General features: G+C 43.2%; 1 protein-coding gene across 2 annotated transcripts in view; it reads left to right on the top strand.

Moving 5' to 3' along the window:
• The window catches only part of bcl11ba (BCL11 transcription factor B a), a 37,746-nt gene that overhangs the window by 2,851 nt on the left and 12,257 nt on the right, over nt 1-22,638 (top strand). The window contains exon 2 of one of the 2 annotated variants that reach the window (XM_005477715.4): nt 5,981-6,412. In XM_005477715.4, coding sequence (XP_005477772.1) covers nt 5,981-6,412 — 432 coding nt within the window. Of the gene's footprint in view, nt 1-5,980; nt 6,467-22,638 lie in introns of both variants that reach the window. The other variant, XM_003456198.5, reaches the window with a different exon arrangement.

Genomic DNA, 22,638 nt, shown 5'->3' with positions numbered 1-22,638 from the left:
GAGCTGTCAGGTGATCAAATCCCTCTGACCTGGCTCTGAGTGCCGTGTATTTATAATCTGGATTTTGCAACATGACACACTCTACAAAATAATAGTTGTGCACTTTTGAAGAAGATTTGCTTCTTAGTATATATGCAGGAAGAGCGAGGAACGGCGAGGTAGATTTTTGTGGGCTTATTTGTCAGTGCACTTTGAGAGGCCTCAGTCACAAAGTGTGTTCCGATGCTCCCAGTTTTCTGCAAATCTTCCTGATTCTGATCACAGATCATTCACACAGTTTTAAAAATCCTCCATTTCTTTCCTTTTCCCAATTGATTAAATCAACAAGCAATCACAGTTTGGATCAGCTGATCGTTGTTGCCCTCACTGAACACGGAAGAACCACTTGCATGTTTATTGTCTTCTTCTACACTAAATATGCACCAAACCCAGCTCTTCCCTATCACAGTAAAATCAAACAAGAAGCCACCCAGAGCGGAATTTGGTGCAACTTTTCCCTCAGGGGCATGAGCTTCATCAGTGGGACTTTATATTGTTGTGTTTGTCTCACAGATTTGGGTGCATTTTTTCTTCTCGCAGCAGCAGCAGCAGCAGCAGCAGCAGCAGCAGCAGACAGTTTACACCTGAAGGTGCCTTCTGCTTCTCATTCACTCCAAATAAGCCTGGCTTTGCTCTGAGAGGCTGATTTAAGCATGAAAAGACACAAACAGGACGAGAGCTGCCATTGTAGTCTCTCTCTCTCTCTCTCACACACACACACACGCACACACACACACACACACACACAGAGACACACAGAGGGCTGTGTGTAAATTGCACTTGCCCACTTGAGATGCATGTTTCCTTTCGGCTTGTCAAATAGCCACGCACCCTGCTGGGGCTATGTCTTTGTTAGAGAGAGAGGCGAAGAAAGAAGTCAGCATCTCCTTCTTTTAAGTGTTCTCTGGATGAGGTGTGGTTCAAATGGCACAAATGAAAATGCACTGCTTCACTGTGGCTCATTAAGGATCACATTTGTGAATGATACGTAATGAAAATCCAAATAGTTTAATGCTCATTATTTTCATAAACGTCTCCCGACTTAAAGGGTAAACAACAAACAAACAGAAAAAAACGTATTATCATATTATTTCCACGGTAAACTGACATAAATAACGTCCGTGGTGGCGCGGCGTGGCGTGTTTTTTCTAAAGAGACATAATTTGCGCAGCTGCCGGGTTTTAAACCATCAACCAAATTTTTAGTGGTTAAAAATAAAAATGTGTGTTTCCTTAAATTTCACACAATTTTTCTTCCCTGTAAATTATGATTTAAGAGCTTTTTATTCTTGTTGGAAATTAGAAAACATTTATGTTAAAAAACATAAATGCAACCTTAAAGGTGGAGTGTGTGTGCGGATGAGCAGCAAGTTTTCCCCAAAGCATGCCTGAACGTGCACACAGTTTCACACAACTACATAACACACGCACATGCACACACACGCACACGCACACACACACACTCCAACATATCCTGCATACCAGAGTGCTGGTTTTCTCAGCTGAGGCTTTGTAAGCTGTCTGTCTTCTTCTGTCTCTGCGTCTCTTCCTGCTAGGGGGAGCTCTCAGGCTGTCAGAGCCACAGTGCACTGCCAATGAGAGAAGTGGAAATGTGCTCTGTGTGTGTGTGTGTGTGTGTGTGTGAGTGTGTGTGAGTGTGTGTGCGTGTTAATCAGATGACATCAGCGCTGAAAGACCACATTCACCTCTCTTAACTGTCAACAGCTGCACACTCGACTGTCTGCCTCTCCGTGGCACTTCTTATTTAGAGCATACATGTCAATTCACAGCAATGAGTGACTGACACATTTCGTGTGTGTGTGTGTGTGTGTGTGTGTGTGTGTGCGTGTGTGTGTGTGTGTGTGTGCGCGTGTGTGCGTGCACCATTGCGTATGACTGGAGCCACATTTTAAAGTTGTAGTAAATTCCTGTGTGTAAATATTTCTGCATGTATTTTTGTCCTGTGGGTTCTTATTCAAACTGTTTTAAAACATATTTCATAATATTTCGTTTTTCATTAGAAATCTACAAATGCAAGTTTATTTGATTGTTTTTTAATTTCTGTGTATTTTTATCTATTTGGAACATTTAAATTTAAATGAGTAAAAGAATAATTGTAGGATTAAAATGAATGCATGTGCTGTCATTTTGGCGATTCTGAAAATTTTTTGCATGTCCCCCCAAAAAATTAAACAAACAAACAAACAAACAAAAAAAACATTAGTCACCATCTTCACCTTACAGAGGTTAAAGCTGAGATGTTGAAATACACCTCACACTCAGTTATGCTCTTTGGATGATGAGCCTCTGACACAGTTGCTCTGCTTATTTGTGAGTAGCACTTGTTTTCCGCTGCAGCACCTCCTGGGCAGGTGGCTCTGCTCTCATGTCTCTGTAACTCGCTGTGGCTGCTGTGGCAGTGGACTCAAATACACCATTACAATCCTACAATCCACTTAAGCTTAAATTGGTCTTTATTTCAACCTCGACTGAATCTGAAAACAGGTTGTGAGTAAAAACACGTTCTCGCATGTTTTTAATCGCTTAAACACTGAAAATGATCCTTTGAAGTTTCAGCTAAAAGAAAACAAAAGCCAAACATTTCTGAGGCATTTTTAGTCTCATAGGTAGAAGAAGAGAGGTGACAGGAAGTGAGTGAAGATTGAAACTGGGGGGGACGTGATACCGTTTGCTTCCTTTAACACCTGCTAACAAAGCACTCCCGTACAGCGTCGACATATTTACAGCCAAAGTATAGAGTGAAGTTTAAAATGTTACAATAAATGTTGAAAATTCATTTTTTTATAAAAAGAACAAGAGGCTGGATTATCTACAAAAGTAAATTAAATGACTTTTAGTCGTCAGCGTACAATAAATATACGTCACAAACGCGACTGAAGTTTTAAAAACTGTATTCTCAATACTGACTTTGTATGGAAAGCCACTTCCTGTTTAGACGAAAGTGTTCTGAGGGCACATCTTAACATTGACAGTCTCTGCGGTGGCAGATTATTTTCATCAGTTTGAGTCTTCCTTTCACTCGTCTGCTATCACCGACATCTACGGTCCATCACGTACGAGCTGCATCGGACCGTGTGTGCGAGTCACGTCCAGGACCAACCTCGGCTTTGTTCACAAATAAAAGTCACTCTTGCAAAACAATAAAAAGCTCATAATTTTAGATAAATAAAGTGGACGGTGCGGCAGTGTGTACACGTGTGTGTGTGTAACAGTACATAGTGACAGTGCGGGTAAATAAATAGTTTATCAGTCGACGAGTAAGCGAGCCGCTGTCAGCTTTGAGTGCGTGCAGTGAGGGAGTGTGTTACACCTCTGTGTGTGTGTGTGTGTGTGTGTGTGTGTGAGTGTAATGTGCAGTCTCAGCCACAAACATTATATCTTGATTTAAGTGTGTGTGTGTGTGTGTGTGTGTGTGTGTGTGTACGAGGTAATGGTAAAAAAACACAGAAGCCAAGTCGAGTTGTGATCATTTTAGTCAAGACCCACACACACACACACTCACACACACACACACACACACACTCACACACACACACACCATTATCACTGGTCTCAACAGGCAGAATCTTTCTGGTTCTGGGAGCAATTTGGGTGCTTTTCCCATCAGCCTAACTGTGGCGGCAGATAAAAGTAAAATCGTGAAAACAGCTCTCGAGGAGAGGCGGAAACAAATATTTGATTGGCATGTGGCCAGGAATGTGCTCTCCCGTTTGTGTGAAGGATACGTGTGTGAAAGATTTCCATGGATGTACAGCACGTGTGGTGAAAGGTGGTGAAACGAAGGGAACCAAACCCCAGTGATGATCACCTGCTGAGGGAAAACATTTGCTCTGAATTCAAAACTAAGAGAACCTACAAACACTGAATTTCCAAAACCTTCTGCTTCAACTTCTTCAGATCCGTCGGGTCGCTGGTGATTTGTGTAGGTTGGGGTCTTGTTAATGCACACCTCTTTGTAAAGACATTTAGCAGAAGAACAATGAAATAAATTCATCTATTTTAGCGCACAGCTAAAACGAGACTCTCTGGTCGATGTGGAGAGAGTAAACCTGCTGTGTTATAGTAGTCATTGATATTCAAATGTTCCCTTTCCGCTGTCTCTTGCTAAACGATATCTGCGTATCGCTCTAACCTGACTCACCGAAGCCTCATTAGGCTGAATCAGGCTAAAACCAGGTTTTTGCACACACATTCGGGGGTTTGCCGCAGACTGTGACAAAGTTTTGATGCAGACTTTAGCGGATGTGCTATTTACAGTATAGTTATGAGAACTGAGTGTTTGTGCTTTCTCAGTGTGAATCTGTAGTAAAACAAAACAAATCAAATTCTGCAGCAGCTGATCGGCGTCACAGACACAGGAAGTCAGCTGTGCATTTAAGACTAGCTCTTTAAAAAAAATCATATTAGTAATAATTCTAATATGAAGTGAGATTTGCATGGGGGGGGTCACCATACATGTAGATTGGATTTGTTCCAGGTCAGCTCACTGGTTTTATTCTCTCTAATGTTTAGTACTGGGAAACATGCTACCACTGTACAGGACAGATGGCTGCAGCCTGCAGGCCACACACACACACACACACACACACACACACACTGTGAGTCTTAGAGGTGCACAGACTGATATTTTCTAACATATAATGAGTGCAGCACATACACTCCAGTGCAGATGAATATCAGCGGGACAGAGACTGAAACAACTATGAATACAGAAATGAATTTGTATATTTGTACTGTGTTATATATGATACGATACAAGTACAATATGGTCTTTGTATGTTTAACAGCAGACCTAAAACAGGTATATGGTAGCGAGGGGTGGGGTGTTCCATCTGGAGCCTTCATCCACGTTTGACATCCCAAATCTGTTTGCATTTCTAATGTGGAGGCTGAGACAAATGGCCAGCCTGCTGCTAATCCATCATCTTGTATTAGAGACAGAGAGAGGTGATGGTGATGAGTTTGCTCTTCATCATCATCAGCATTCCTGCTTCGTTTTACCTCAGAGGGTCAGTTGTTCCTCCACCCTCGTTCAGACCTTCTCGTTGCTTTTGGAGGCAGCCCTCACTTACAGAGCTCGTTCCCTCGTGAGGCTGTTGGCCTTTGCAAACACCACACATGTGCTCTCCTACTGCTGTTTTACAGCAACATTCAGAATACTGCACAAAACCCATCTGCTCATTCACAAACACTGAAAAAACATGTACGAGGACTACGGCAACCCACTTTGGGTCATAACCACATACTAAACAAGCACATTCTCAGAAATGACAAGTTTCAACTGAACTCTCATACATGCGGTTTTTCCATTGGAGTATGTGAGATTAGCAAAGACTCCATTGAAAGATGTGGAGAGTGACGTAACCCAGCGTTAGATCTAGTCAATGTAGAGCTTCTCACTTACACCTTTGCTGAGTTCTCATTTTCCTTCCTTCCTCAGAGGTGTGAGACTAAATAAAAGTGTGTGTGCAGTGCAGCAGTATGTGGTGTATATTATCCGCACTTTGGTCTTTCAGATTGAAAAATTCTAAAATATATAGTTTGTGACGTGTTTGAGATGGTGGCTGAAAATTCAGCTTCTTGGACTTTTAGATGTCTTGAAAAAGCTTCAAAGCGTGATGCAGGTGTGACTGCACACATATGAAGCTGCACTGCTGTGTCGGAGCCACCACACAATGACCATTAAGCCTTATGTTAAGTGAGTGAAGTGCCGCCTGGTCTAAATGGTACTTTAATGCTATTTTGCTTGTTGGTCACGATTCTGATCGTTCTGTGTCTGCACAGCAGCTCTTTTACTGTGTCGCTCAGGCACGTGGTAACCTAATTACACGTTTGCGTCATGTATAGATTTCAGCATGTGATGAGCAAACATACACCCAGATTAACTCTGACATGTCTCCTCTGTTTTGTTTCTCATGCAGCGGAGGTGGAGCATCCAGATGGCGCTTTGCTCTCCGAATCCCTACCCTCCAACCCACTCACCCTGCCCTCCAATCCACTTGGCCTACGTCCCCATCCTTTGGACCCCAGCTTGGCTCACACCCTGCCACCTGGCCTCCACTCTGACCACGACCTGCTCACTTGTGGCCAGTGCCAGATGACTTTCCCGTTGGGCGACATACTCCTCTTCATTGAGCACAAGAAGAAGCAGTGCCAAACACCGCTGCTGGCCAACGGCTGTTATGACAAGATGAACGACCGAGGAGGAGGAGGACAGGGAGACAGTCCAACTCTGCAGAGCCTTCATCACTACGTGCAGAGGGTGGAGCTAAGAAAGGTGTTGGAGCCAGTAGAGGTCGGCATCCAGGTGACACCAGAGGAGGAAGATGAGGTGGGAGGAAGAGGGGAACGAGGTGAGAAGACACCAACCAAAGGAATTTGCCCGAAGCAGGAAAACACGCTATCAGGTAGACGTGACATACGCAGCATTTTGGGAAACACACTAAAGCGTCTTCTTTCTAAGCAGTGCACAAATACATAAATGTCACTTTTATGTCTAATTAAATTCATGAAGTCAGCTCAGCTTCAGCTGCGTTTATTACTTTTTCACATAAGGGCAGGCCAGGTAGGTCTAAATAAATATTTTTCATGAATAATTGAACCCACAGTTTAAAAAGTCTGGTTTTCTTTGGCTAACATGAACATTTTTGGATGATTTAAAGAGAATTTAAGTGAGACAAATATGCAAAAAGAAAAACCATCAGGAACGGAGCAAATCATTTTTGAGAGCACCGTATTTTCACTTTCTGATGAACGTTGCTGTGCAGACTCGTCAGCATGTTGCCAGATTCAGATTGAGGTTTGGTTTCTTTAAGAAGGGGGAAAAGCTCAAATCCTCCCGCTGACGCTTCAGTCTGAGCCTCAAAAACCAACCACAACTTTTGCTTTTTCTTTGTCGCATCGGCAGCTGTAGCATATTTATCTGTGACCTTTAGAGGTGTGAGCAGGTTCGTCCCAGGCTAGTCCCTCTGACTCAGAAAGTTCAAGCTCATTTCATCTGAATCAACTCGTATTCTGTTACAATGCACACACATGGACACGAGGCACCTCTGACAACAGCTTACAGACGAGGATCTGTACTTTCATTTATCACCTGGATGCATCGAAGGATATCAGCTGATGTGGTCTGGCACTGAAATCAGCTGCTGGGATAAGCTTGAGTTTGTGGCCTGCCAGAACCTGGAATAAACTATCATTGTTATCCGGATGTGTTATAGGTAATGATCAGTTTTCCGAAAATGCTGAACCATTTAATCCCAAAGAAAAATCTTTAGGTAGTAACAAACCAGCCATTTTTTAATCAGTCTAAATATATTCCTGTTTTAGTTTTCGTTTGTGTGGTGGCGTCCTCTCGTTCAGCAGAGGAAGAGAGACGTTCATTTCATTAGAGGACATGGACAGCAGAGGGACAGACGAGGAAGAGGGGTGAGACAGGCAAATTAGGGAGGCAAATCTCTAAACCCCCTCAAGGACTCGGTTGAAACAAATTGAGCAAAACATGACAGAGAGACTCACCCCGACTTTCATGGAGAAATCCAGTCTAAGCCATCTGCTTAAAAAGGTGAAAAGCTCATTAAAATTCAAATAAGCAAAGGCAGAAAAAAACAGCACGAGAGGAGAAGAAAAAGTGGGAAAAGACAGAAAGAGGGATTAAAAAGAGGCTAGTTTCATCCCCATTCAGTGAAGTAAAGAGGCAGTTTAGCAGGAGAGCATCTGTCTGTGTGTGTGTGTGTGTGTGTGTGTGTGTGTGTGTGTGTGTGTGTGTGGGACCAGCGGTTATCGCTCAAACCAGTCAAGACACTTGTAAAGAAGCCTGTGACAATAACACTGTGGTGCTTTTCTAGAGGTCAGTTTGAGCAGCACTGAGGATCGCAGCCTCGGTCTGCAGACTAACAGTCTGTTAGCACAGGCAGCATGGTTAGCATCGCTACTTCAAATCCTTCGGGCATTATTCAGAATGAATAAATAATAAAAGACCGATTTCCTGTGAACCTACACATTCCTCAATATTCTCACCAATTATATGTAGGCCTACATATCAACTGAGCTGATTAGTGGAATCAGCTTAAATGCTCCATGAACGAGAGCTAAACAAATACAAATGCAACGTTTAGGGACGTTTTAGTGCCGGCTCACCTGACTGAAACAGTTCTGAAAGCTTTGAAATGATCTATAATATTTTATTTTTATTTTGAACTTGAATAAGAAATCTCATCACATGTGATCAGCATTCATTATGCATTGAATCAAGTCGTACATTAGAAATCAGCACATGAACTATGTCAGAGAACATGTGACTATCACACAGGGTTAGGCTATTTCCTACAACACCACTGACATCACGTCTGTAATGTATGTGTAAAATGTTTGTGACATTTGGATGGAAACATGAATCTCATTCTAAATTTATTGGCCTAAAGCCACGTGAGGAAGCTCACAGGTGACCCTCTCAGTGTGCAGAGCAGCGGTTTTGCCTACATTGTAAACACTGTGTTTGGGCCTGAACTTCATCAATATTTTACCAGGCTGTTACAGCTCTGCTGGGCAGCTGTGCATTGCTGCTGTGGACGGCGCAGCCGCCTGTGCTCGTGAAGCTCGTGGAATGACGCTCCAGCTTTGCATTTAATGCAACTGTCTGAATTGTAAGGTGCAAAAAGCTTGAGCGCAGTCCCCGAGTGTGTGCAGAGCTGTGCTCAGGCATGTCTGCTAATTGAGTGGCACTGGCCATGCTATTGGCTCGGCATTATTACGTTTATGTGCATAAATATATATAAATATATATCCACCCTGTGTTTAAATGCTTGCAATATATCGAACTGCCATCCTCCCATGAAATCAACCCCACGTGCGCTGCGTTGGAAGACTGGAAAATATAATTGCACAATATTTTTTATAACAGAAACTGCAATAATTTTCACATTAAAAGCAAAAACATATTAGCGACTCAATTGGACGTGCACTGCGGCAACTGTAAACTATATTGCTCCAATAACATTTTATGTTTGAAAATTACCCACGGTGTTTCCACATGAAATATGTCCAACTAGCACCTTATTAACACGAGCAGGAGACAGAACAATTTATTAATCAAGCTGGAGTTTAATTTGGAGAGCGCACTCTCAGCCCCTCTCGTCATTACTGGGGGATTGAAATGCGGCAGGTGGAATTTTCTCTTTGTAACTCAGACCGGCTTTTTCTTCACCGTATTTTTTTTTAGCACCTTTCATTACCTGGTGAAAGAGAGAGGGAAAGAAGCACAGGGAGGAAGCGAGAGAGAGAGAGAGAGATGGGGGAAGCGATCAGGGACATGACGGACGACACTTCTTTGTAATTGGCTCCCAGCAGGTCAAACTACTCGTTTATTGTTAAGCTTTTACACTTTCATTTGTTCTCCATGTGAAATGGAACACACACACGTTTGCACACGTATATGAGCATCATGCCAAGTTTCTTTTAACCCCTAAATTAGAAGAAGTGTTTGTGCTCTGCGAGAGCTGCTGGGTTTTTCCTTTTCCTCTCTCCGTCTGTCAGGTAGCAGCGCACAGAGAAATAACAGAGCACCTAGCTTTTCCATTCAGGCTGTGAAACTCGTGGCTGCTATTGTGCTGAAGGATTACGAACAACGGCTTTAGTTTGTATACACAGTGTTGTTCTGTTTCAACTATTGTTTTTTTCCCCACAAGAAGCTCTGTTTAAAAAAACTCATGATACAGTTTGGAAACACTCTGTGATCAAAAGGAAAAACTGCAACATTGTAAACGTGTCAGAGTTTGTTTTTACCAGAATATGAATGAATAAGAGTTTTCCGGTCACACCCATCTCTTCTCTGTCTGTAGCTGAAACTCACCCAGACTTATAAAAAGACCGTTCCTCCAGTTTAAAGGATAAAAAAATAATCGTTTTTGTTTTTGCTTAAATGACACAAATCTTCTCTCATTTTTTGGGTTCACGTAGTAATCAGCCTGAAGCTTCGTCAGGACGACTGCTCGTGTCTGATTTTATAACCATGAGGAGAATCACCATCATGCCTTGCAGTTAAAGACTGGATGTGCTGTGATGGTGACATATAAAACAATCATGCAGAGAGAAATTTGAAAGCTTACTTTTTGCTCTCTCTGCTCTCGTCACCCACCCAACACAGCAGAGAGAGAACACGCGGCTTCCTTCCACTACAGACCAACAGACACGGCTCGGAGGAAGCATCATCTAAACCTTCCTAACAAGGAGTAAATATTCACAAACATAAAGTAAAGCAAAAACACCCCCAAAAACACAATAAGCCCGGCGTTCTAACTAACAAAGGCATTCAATAACTAACCAGGCCGAGTTTTCATACGTTAGCAGAGATACATTCAAACAGCTGAACCAACCTTTTGTCAGCGTTGGAGAAGCAGGTGCACGCTGACAGGATACCTCAGCTTTTAGGAGGATTTAGGATTTTAACTGGCAACCCTGAAGTCCAAAGCCCTCTAGACTTTCCCGGATGACCAGGCGCGAGGTTTCTTGTCGGCTTCACGGAGGTGCCGCACTGACAGTTTGGATTAGAGAAGGAAGTCTGTCATTTTTACTATGAGGCGTTCACACTTAGCCGTCATGCTGCGTACACTTATCACTGACGAGTGTTTAACACCCCGACACAGCGCCGGGCCGAAAGCCTCGTTAGCTGGGCTTAATTCAGACATTTAACCAAGTCCAGTTGGAGTGGTCACACACACACACACACACACACACACACACACACACACACATAGGAGGGAGTGGTCTTGACAACCTCAAATTTGATGACACCTTTTTTAATCAAAGAGCACCATTTGACAGGCTATGTGTGCACGTGTGTGTGCACGTGTGTGTGCACGTGTGTGTGTGTGTGTGTGTGTGTGTGTGTGTGTGAGAGAGTACCAGCTGTCCGGCTCTACCTCTGCTTTTTTTGTCCTTTTTTCTCTGTTTCTTCCAGTTTCTGCTGTCTTTCACACACAGTCAGTTACGACCCATCTTAAAGGGATTTCTCTTTACTCACACACACACACACACACACACACACACACACACACACACACACACACACACACACACACACAGAGATTAAGAAAACAGAATAATAATGCACTTTATTTCCATTGGGGATGTGCAATTTTTCACATATTGAAAAAACACATTTTTAGGAGTGTTTGTGTTTGAATTTCATGTAAATATTCTTCACATGGACACACATGCTCACACACACACACACACACACACACACACACACACACACACACACACACACACATCTTCAATAAATAATGACTGAGCACAGTGGCATGTCCCTAAAATATTTACCATATGCTTATTTATCTTCCAAATGAAACTGTATAAAGACTTAACAAAGAGCTACGGTGCAGTGTGTGTGTGTGTGTGTGTGTGTGTGTGTGTGTGTTTGATATAACAGCCTGTACTTTAGAGGCATTGCGGTCCCTGCTGCTCTTGTTTTTTCACATTGTTTCAATAAAGCTGGGAGGCCTCTCGGATGGAGCGACGGCCTTTTTGAAGTGGTAATCACTCTGGTTTGTACTGCTGCTCGCTCTCTCCCTCACTCTCGTTCTTCTCCTGCCCACTGTGTGTGTGTGCTTTGGCTAGTTCGGGTTTGTGTACGTGAATGCGGCTGTTTTCACATCGCACAGGCCTGACGCATCTTTAATAGGCTCAAAGAGGTGTGGAATCACACAACTGAAGAAGTAAAGAAAGTGCATTTAATGAGTCACACAGTGCCGGCCATCACTGATTATGACTCATTTCCATGAGAGAAGATTGTAGCTGGGCTGTGAGTGGGTGAGGAGGTCCACTGTGGACAGCTCACCAGTCGCACAACAATCAGTTTCACTTAAAGCTTCCACCCTGAAACATCCACACAAGACGGGTGGAAGTTTGATGATAAACTTCTTCATATTTTTTTGTGTCTTCATAAATTTGGAAGTAGCATCAACACTGGCACACACACGTCGAACAACACGCTCTATTTAACCTGTGTAACAAACCAACCAATGCGACTGTCAAGCAGCTAGCAGTACTTACTGTTTACAGCTCACTTACCTCTGGATGCTGCATGCTAGCAGGAAACTCATATGGTGCTAAAAGCCTCCAAACACCCACAATTCATGCATCCAACAAGCTCTGAGTGACATCATTATGAATCTCAGTGGGATTCAAAGCTGTGCAGTGAACATGGTATAGAGTGGGGACGCTCGTCATATTCAAATATTAGTACAGTACAGATTTTAACATCATGAATGATGTTAAAATCATTTTTAAACATTTAATTTTTCCCTTATTTTTACTGACAGCTGGTCGGGTGTAACACAGCACTGCTACCTCAAAGTGGCCGTAATCGACATAAAAGCAGCGTTAAAAACAAAAAGAGCCAACGATGACCGGATCATGCCAGCGCTCTGAGTCTGACTGAATTTGTCCTGATACCGTTTTGGACAACAGACCAATAAGAATCCAGATGAAGCAGCGTGTCGCTGGTCTTACTGTGTGTACCGCGTTTAAGGAACTCAAGCCTCCATCGGCCCTGCTGAACTTTAAACCTGCTCGTGTTTCTCTTTGAAGCATCAAATCCACTTCTTGTAAAGAAACTGCGGTGGACACTGTGTGAGGCCGACAGACCTGCAGACGGAGGAAGAACGAGCATATTTATCATTAATAGAGCATCTCGTCCTTCTCTGCCTGCTCAAAATCCCTTTTTGTGAGTTTTGCCTTGTTGCCTCGCTCTGCTGTTAATCACTTTGCATGCACTCATTTAAATATTAAAATTTTCTTTAATCATCAAAGCCAGTATGCATCATGCATATTCATACCCCCACCCCACCCCCCATTCCCTGGATCTCAGGTTCATTACTCTGCTGCTAGCCATTAGCCACTTCCCTAATCACACAGTTTACACACACACACACACACACACACACACACACACACAGGTAGCCACCAGCACTAACCAGTGGTAATCCGCTAACTAGACTTAAACACACAGGCATCCCTGCAGTCTAAACTGAGCGAGCAGACTTGTCATCCATCCCGGCTGAGATGGCTGGAGTATTTGTCAAGAGGCTCGGCAAAACCTTCATTTGCATAATGACTTTGTAGTTCTGCATTAATAAAATTTGCATATGAAGCCATGTTAATTACTCCTGATCAGCCTTTTTTGCATTCATGCATGGTAATTTTGGGCGACTTGCAAAAATTGATGTCCTGGCGCCTGCGATGAGATTGGTGGAGGAGGCGCTCTGTATCGTGTGTAAGTGAGGCTGAAGGGATGTGGAGACGATGAAGGTGGAGCGTGGAGCGTGAGGCTGTGTTTGGGGCTTTATCAAAGCAGAATAGATGGCAGATTGGTGTGGTTTGCTTTTCGGGCGCCATTTCTCTTTCAGCTTATAACTTTTTTCTTTTTTTTAATCTTAGTGAAAAGAGCTTTCCAGTAAAATCCTCTCCTAGTTCTACTGTACAGTACATACGCACACACACACACACACACAGCCTGGCAGGCAGCCATTTGTGAGTCTATTGTTTACTCTGGGTTCTACATTTCAAACAGCAGACTCCTCAGACTCTGCTGGGTTTGATCGGGACTTGATGCTTTTTTATATATGATGTAATTTGATTTAATTTGAATTGCAGTTTTACATTTTATCTGTAAATATAATTGTGATAAAACTCTACCTGTAATAAAGCCACGGCATGTCCTCAGCTTTCCTGGGTAACTGTGTCTGTCGAGGCTGTAACGACGACACAGATGTGATGTCAGCTTTTTCTTTACTGAAAACAGCATCTTCATAAGTGAACAAAGGCTGATTTTAGAAGCTTTCTTGGCTCATCTGAATTCCCCACAGACCTGATCAGGTTCAACAAACCTCACAGTTGCAGTTTCTTCATGGTCCCTCTACATTTCAGGCATTCATTTATTGTTATTTTTGCATCTTTGCTAAGATTTTCATATTGAGCTTTTAATGTATGCATCATGTTTTTCTTCAAAAATCAAGCAAAAGTGCAAGGAGAGAAACTTTATGTTTTCCATGATTCATTCAAACGCAACAACAAAATTAAAGCCGGACACCGTTAGTGTCGACCAGCAGCCTGGGTGCTTCACGCTCATCAGCCAGCAGCATCCATTACAGATTTTTAAAGACAGTCATTTCTAGTTGTTCTCCACTGTTGCTCATTCCTGGCTATTACTAAAAAAAATTAATATAATTTTCCTCCTGTGCCTTTAAGCTGTAGGCAAGAATGGTGTCAAATATATGACTTTTTTATTAGTCTCCATGTCAAACACTCTTTATGTTTTTTATTGAGTGCACAAGTCCTGAAATCTGAAATCATGTGTGGAGTTTCTGAAAACACAAATATGTGTCCTCTTGGTGCGTCACAGCTCTGACAGTGTGCGAGTGACACAAGATCAATTTACACAAGGCTGAAAGCCACAGACATGCTATAGTGGACAGTGACGTCTCTCATTCCATGTTCATAATAACATACAACAATACAATTACACAGATACTCATAATATTATCACATAATAACAGTACTTTACTTTTAAATATATGTGGTTACTGTGAAAACTGTGGCAGGTCACAGGTAACAGAAGCATGTGAGGACATGCAGACCATTCACTGCATGTGTCGTCAGAGCCGTGAGGATCACTTTGCACAGAACGGATCGTCTGTGTAAAGTCTTAGTTTCTCAGTGAATAAGCCCTCATTTAATGGGAGAGTCTCTCTTATAGCGTGTTGGCTTCTTTGACAATGGCAGATCAGATCAGGGTGGCGATAAAGCACTTGGTATCATTTTGTTTCCTGTTGTGTGCCTGAGCTGTTGTCACAGGTAGTCTGTGAAGAGACGTGAATAGAGAGATGAGAAAGGCGAAGGAGGTGGACTGGAAGGCTTTGTGGAGGTGACAATGACGGGATGCAAAGCTATACGTGCGTGTGCATTCACTGACACTGACTGACTGATGATATTTGAGCACCGAGCCCCTCAAGGAAGGGATACAGTGGCATTCTCTGTCGTTGCAATGTGTGTGTGTGTGTGTGTGTGTGTCCAATTTTATAAACATATAACCTCTGTAATCTTATCAAATGCAGCAGTTTATTATCAGTATTATTACAGCAACAGTAATTTCGCTGTCACTATCAACTTTGTGTTTTTGTCTCTTTTTTTAACAAATAAGTTAAAGTTAAATTACGAGTGGAGGAAGGTGTAGTGACACTGGTCAGAATTATTTATCTGTAATTTTTCCAATGTTAAGAAACTCTCACAGTGGCGATAAAGTCTTTAATCATGTGTACGAGGGCGCACTGCAGAGGGCTCGGAGATAAACTGCCAGGTTCATAAAGAGTTCACAGCAGCGTGAAACATATTAATGTCACACAGATGCTTTTGTTTTCTTCATATGTGCAATGCTATGTGTTCAGTACCTTAAAATGTATTTAGCCTTTGTAACATCGAAATATGCCGACAATGCTTTAAAATTTTGCAAGCCTGAAATATACGAGAATCACTTCAACGCTGGAACCATAATTAAAATTTAAATACAGCAAAGTGGGATAAGTGTGCTGGGATTCATGCACTTGTAGAGAGGAAGTGCATCCCTGCAGTGTAAAAATAGAAAGAATAGCACTAGAGCACCACACTCACCTATTTGTCAAGCTCTATTTCTGGTATCTGGAAAGTGTTCCACACAAACGCACTTTGTACAGGAAATTCCTCTTGGGCTGAAATAAATAAAAGAACTTGGTGGTTAGCATGAGTCGCTGGATTTTTGCATCTAATTTGCAGCAACAAAGATGAAGAAAAGACACATTTTAGCATTTGGAAAGCATATGCCTGGATGAACTGTGTCGCCCTGCCACCGTGCAAAGACTCATCTGGGCTGACACTGGTCATAGAAAATGATCAAGCTAGTCACCGTCAGTTTAGTCTAACAGAACTTTATCATTATTTATATTTGGTGTTTGAATATGTCTTCCAGCTTTGTCATAACACCCGTAATCCCAAACTTCTCTGAATTAACTGCTCAACTTTGCTCGGACTGAGACCAAGTTGAGGGATTTCTCCCTGCTGTGTCTCACAGACAGCGCTGTGCTTTGTCTTGTCTGCACCGCCACAACAGCCTACTTTATCTCACCAGCTTTGAGGATCTGAATCTCCACCAGTGTCACATTCACACTGCTGGTTTTTGCTGCAACTCTGCATCCAAGATTTGATTTTGTGAAGTCGGATGGTAGCAGCAAGAGGCCTTTGGAGGATTGGGGAAGCATGTACATGCTGCAAAACAGACACAACACCTCAAAGACAGGTAACATATACAGCAGGCTTTTCTACCTAAGCTGACACAGTGATGCTTCAAACCTTTCTACACCAAACAGGGAGAGGTGTAGCTCTTGACTAAAAATAATTTGACAGCACTGTCACTGCTCACTAGCAGGCAGCAGCATTTCCAGTCTAGCCGCACGGACACGATGGGATTATCCAAGTATTTTGCTGAGTTTGAGGGAGACTCATGACTGCCCCTCTCCTCTACAATAGCCTGTCGGCATTTAACACTGGCCAAATCACCACTTAACAAAAGCTAATTTCTCACTTGGTTAAACTGGGAAGGATTAGGGGCCCTGTGTTGGTGCAGTCCATGTTTGGTGAAGAGTGAAGGATGGAAGGATGTTAGCAAAAGATTTAAACCTCAATTACAAGCAAGCGAGGACTTTAGTGCATCCGTGGCGGAGGTGGGACGCTGAGGTTTAGCCACTTTGCTGGAAATGTTTGCTGCCTCATTGTGTGTGCATGTAGGTGTGTGTGTGTGCAGAGCTGAGGGTGACATAGCCTGACAAATACATGATGATCCCCTTGTTTAGAAGGCTTTAAATCTCTCCAGTTTCACATACTTACTGCCTGGGCTTTACATGAGGAGGTAGGACACATAATCCAAGCAATTTAAACCTTTCCTGTTTGTGTTTTATGACAGAAACTAAAGTGCTTGCTGTTTTGTTGTGTGGCTGCTGCATTTTCCTGTAACTCTCTGAGGTTAGGGGCTAACCCTAATCCTAACCTACACTTTGGAAATATGGAAAAATGCATTTGATGTGTATCAGCTAGGAGAAGTATTTCTTAAAAACTACAACTACAGCTTTAGGTGCAGGCTGAGATCTTCATCAGTGGTGACCTAAACCTGGATCTACTCCTTTATGTGAATTTGCACCTGTGTTTCCAAACAGAGACAGAAGATCTGTGAGGCTAAAATAGTAAATGGACTGTTTCTTATCTAACTCTTTTCTACGTTGCTTAAAGCACTTTGTGCAACATGCCTCATTCACTCATTCACACTGTGATGGATGAACCACAGAGGACATTTGTCATGCAGGCAGGGATCAAACCAACAACCTTCCAACTGCTCTTCCTCCTGAGCTGCAGCCAGTTAGACCAGTGTGCCTAAAATTCACCAAGTATAAACCAGCTCAAGCTCCTAGCATCACTTTTCATCTCCTTTAAAACTGCCAAACAAAGTTCACAACAGAAGCTTTAGAGCACTTTTTTTCTCCCTTTGTGTTTTTTAAAATCCTGTAAAACCCTTAAAACCAGTTAGTGCACCTCCTCTGCCACAGTAACACGTTCTCCTTTGTGGTGTTGTTCTTACACCGTCCAGTGTTTCAGCCTTCAGTGCTCACACTCACTTATTTTGTGTGAGGGACATTCTTGTGCTGCAGAATCAGAGCGGTGGTCTCTCTCAGTCTTTGGACCCTTTAGCTGCTCTCAGTCTCTCGTCTCCTCCAGACTTTTGGGGGGATAAAGAGAGAGTTAGATTTCCCCCTCCCAGAAACAGCAAACCCTTTCGTTTGTATCAAAGCTTCGCCTCACCCCTGCTGACACCCCTGAATTATTCACTTAGAGGAAAGGATAAACAAAGCTTGCTAGCTACAGTTGTTCTATTGATTTCTCTGGGCAACATCACAGATAACAAAAAGAGGGCTGGAGGAGAGAATCTCGGCTGCTGCCATCTCTCATGCTCACTCTCCTTAAAAAAAATCTGTAAATAAATCAATAACGTGGAGTTTTTCTTTGGAGAAAACAGCCCACGTCCCGTTTCACAGGAACGCGAGTAATGCAGTCATAAATATTTGTTGTTATTTAGGCAGCAAGAGCACATGTGAGCATCTCCCCCCGTGGGAACGGCCTTTCTTACCTGTGGGTTAGACTAAAATTGCCAATTGTTGGGATAATTTGCTGTTAAGAGCGAGGCTGAGGGGGCCGGCCAAGTAAACAATGCTGGCTGTAGGCCAATAACTGGCAGCAGCCCTCTGATGAGAAACAGGCACATCTTTTCTTCAGCGTTTCTCTCTGGCCCTTCTGCACTGGCACTTCAAAATAAAAGCCCACCAACTCTTTTAGGTATATTACTTAAATCGCTCTTGTGCACTCTGTTACTGGGATCGTTAATTTTAGGATGCACTCCTGTGTTTGTGTTCCTGCAGGATCCTTAAATTCCCCCTTTTTCACCACTGAATGTTTGGCAAATTAAAGGCATACCTGCGAGATAATTTTAATTTGGCAGGTGTTCCCTCACACCCCGTCTAATAATCAAAGGACTTCTCCACTGCATTTGCTGCCCCTGCCCCACAGCACACTGTTAGGTCATTTAGATGCTATTTGACCCCCACTGACAAAAACTGCAGTGTCTGAGGGATGTTTTCAGCTGTGAGTGGTCAGTGGATAAAGTGTGACAGGTGGGCCTTAACCTGTGTGGACTTCCCAAACTGGCTGCGATGAGGAGCTTCAGTGGTGTGGGAAATGTGATGAGTGAATCCTGATGTGATCCTGCTAGCAAAACCAAGATAAAGCCCTCACATGCACAAAAACACTCCCAAGCAGAGCAGAACCAGCAGCAGACGCCTTGACCTAAATGGTCGGTACTTCAGTCTAATGAGGATGGCTGGGATCTCACACCAACCAACTCTCTAACCACACAGTTTTCTGATTCTCTGTGCTGTATAATTCTATTGCTATTCCAGCTGAAGGATGAATAACAGGGTCTAAGGTTTGTATGAACGAAAGGTTTGTTAATGTGGGGGTAAAATCAGTGGACGTTGGAAATGGCAGGAGGAATAATTCTTCACAGTTTCTGAGGTAATGATGATCTTTGTCAGTGAGTGGTAGTTTTCCTCAGTTTGCTTTTCCTTCTGTAAGTTAGCTGATGTTCAAACTTCTCTTCATGCTAACCTGCAGTGAAAAACAGAGTAAATGAGAGCTGGCTTTGGTACAATACTAACTACTAAAATCCATGTATATGGTTTGGCTGTAGTACATTCCTCCTACAAAACACTTGAGCTAACAAGCTGCTGTACTTTAGCACTTAACCAGTGTTGATGGTAACAACCAGTCACACCATGTCAGCTGTTCACAGATGGCCGACCAGTTTACTATCTGTTGAAACTGGTTCTCTGTAAGTCACGTGGTGATTGTTAGATTTTCTAAGCTGCAGTTAAACTGGTTTTCATGTGCTTTTGATACAGACATGTCCACCCAGTCACCACTTGGGGGCATTTCAGCCACAAACTAAAGTTGTTATCTTTCAAAGCTCAGCTCACTCTTTTAGCCTTTTTTCTGTTATAACATTTCACTCGGGGCATGCCACCAGTAGCTGTAAGTGTAACCTAGAAGGGCTCAGTGCTAACTCGGTGGATGAAATTGAAATCACTGCATCCTATGAATCAGTATGACTCTGCTACATTATATAATATGACGATTGCTGGATGGGCCCCCCTGCCTGCAGGTATATACTTGAGCATTAACAACGCAGCCTTTCCAGAGCTCTCCAGTCATGTAGCCCTTATAAGGGCCTCCAGCACAGACCTGTCTCATCATCCCTCCATCCATGTCCTCCCCTAACCCCCTTCTGGTCTGGATCTGCTCTCGACCTGCCCCACTTTCCTTCCTGCTTCTACTTCTCACTGCTGTTTCTGTATAAACAAGTGGAGTCTGACCAAAACATTCAAAGCCCAGTCTACACTCCTTCACTGCCCCCCCTCCACCATTCACCCCCTATTGTACTTCTGCTTCTGCGTCCACAGATAAAGTTGGTCAAGTCAAATATGTCTCCTTTTTCCTGTTTTGCAGTTTTAGGGGAGAAGACATTTAAATAGTTGCTAAAGATTACACTCAGATGCTTCGCTGTGGTGGGTGAAAAGGTGAAGCTGATCACGGGGAACAGTGTTAAAGTCATGAACCTGGTTTGTGATGAAATGAGGGAGAAAGGCACCAGAACAACAGAGAGAGAGAAATTCTTTTCTTGATGCTGGTGTCAGGCAAAGCTGTAATATGTCTTATTCAAACAGGAGGTGCGCCGCTACATCATAGTCTTGGACGGAGCTGCAAGCATATGTGTGTGTTGTGTGTTCCAGGAGACTCCCACTTGGCAGTGTGCAAGAGGAGGAGGAGGAGGTGGAGGATGGGTGGGGAGGGATTTGGACGGGACAGGTGACAGGGAGACATAGAGGAGATGGCGAGGGGTTCCAAAAATGTGTTGGACTGCCGTCTTAGTCGAATCAAGCTCGTGGCAGCGTTTCTTTATTGTGGCTACAGAAACCAAACCAAGTCTTCACCTGACAAGATGTCGATGACTTCACCTCCACAGACAAAAGCCAGACTCTCCACGATCCTGAGCGCTGGGCATTTTTTTAAGTGATGCAAACATGTTTGTTCTTGTTTCTCCGTTTAGCAGAAGCAGCACAGACACGGACGTATCAGCTGTTGTCCTGGAGAGTTGGGCTGGATTGACCTTTTATGTGCCACATCTGTACTCACTCTGTAATCACTTATCTAAGTGCACCGCCCACTTCCCAGATCATCTTTGCTCCTGTAAGGCTAATGGTCCCGGCTTACTTTCAACTGTAAACACAAAGTCCACACACACTGAAAGAGTGACAGGTATCAGGTGCTGCTCCATGCCATGTGCATATGTGTGTGTCCAGGATTAGGCACCCCCCCCCCCCCCAGGCTTCAGAGGCTGTGTTTGGGCAGGATGAAGCCTTGTGTAGAGCCTATTGGTGACAGCAAGAGCTTTTTCCTCACACACACACACACACACACACACACACAGAGCTTCACACGCGCTCCCCAGGTGCAGTGGTGCGGGCCAGTGTGTGGGATTAGCTGGTATGCTCTGGCACTCTCCTCTGGTAATCCCTCTAATTTGTTAACAGGGCACAGAGACAGGGATACACACACACACACACACACACAGCTTGCTGCAGCAGTTTGTTTTGGATTGCATCTCACCCCCTCATTTTGACTACAGGACCACTTGTCATGTGGCGAGAGGGACGGAGAATCTCGTCTTTGTCCTCTTCTTTCTCTCACTGCTGCTCCGCTTCCCTAATGAGCTAAATGCATTCTAATTTGGCTATGATGAGCTAAGCCTTCCTTTAACATTCCAAGAATGTCAAAGCCCCCCCCCCTCCCTCCCCCTTCTTGATTTGTCATGAGTGCACGGCTTGTATACACATTTGTGTGCGCACACCTTGCACAACCATAATCCTTTGTTGGCTGGATAACGTGCAGAGAAGATGGGGTAATGCTAAAGTTCAGCACATGCTGAGAGAGTGAGGGAACAATGTCTAAATAATGTTGATTCTGGATGTCGATGCACTTTGTTCCAACTGTCAGGTTGGACTTTTGAGGTGTTGCTGTTTAACCAAAACAAGGCTCCTCCAGCTACTTACAGCAGTAATCTCCTGTAGTATTTGGTAAAAACACAACCCAGCTATCGAGACCTGAGTACAGTCTTTGAAACAGTGATACAGTAAAAGTCATGGTTTGCCTCTTCAAATATACATAAGTGTAAATGTGTCACGCATCATCTTTGTCTTCTGCAGTCAAAGGCTGCGTCATACGTACACTGTGCGTTTGGGCCTTTCGTCCACACGTAAACAGAGATTTTTAAAAACTCCTGCCAGGATGGAGATTTTCGAAAACTCTGTTTTTGCGTTTATGTGTGGACGAGGAAAACAGAGATTTACTCACGTAGCATCATAGGTGTGTGCCACGTTATTGTTTACATGAGATGGATTTCTACAATGGCGGATAGAGAGAAAATACTGTTGCTGTTACTGTGACTCCATTTACAAAGACAGAGGTGTCAGAGTGAACTTTGGATGTGGCTTCTACAACACACAAGCCAAATCCCGACGTCAGTTTTGAATGAATGTAATTGTTTTAAAAATTAAATGCATGTACACTGTATGCATTTTATTCATCCCTAAGTTCCTAAGACAGCCAAATGCTGTCTTTTGTTATTAACATTTGTAATGATGAAGGTACTTGAAAAGTAACACAAAATTAGCTGCCTTTGCAGAAAAACACAAACTTTTCAGAAGTCCTTCAGGTTTTATGAACATACAAAGCCCTGTTTAGTCTTTCCCTCCCAGGCTTCCAGACTTCTGATTGGCCAACATTTCGTTTTTAGCATTTACGTCTGGACGGAGATATTTTTCCAAAACTACACGTGTGAACGGGATTAAAAAAAAAACGAAAATGGAAAATCTCCGTTTTCAAAAATACC

The sequence above is a fragment of the Oreochromis niloticus genome, linkage group LG19, assembly GCF_001858045.2.
Source record: "Oreochromis niloticus isolate F11D_XX linkage group LG19, O_niloticus_UMD_NMBU, whole genome shotgun sequence".
In the NCBI taxonomy this organism is placed as follows: domain Eukaryota; kingdom Metazoa; phylum Chordata; class Actinopteri; order Cichliformes; family Cichlidae; genus Oreochromis; species Oreochromis niloticus.
Note: the sequence above shows the minus strand (reverse complement) of the source record. Positions and strands in the feature narration are given on the sequence as shown.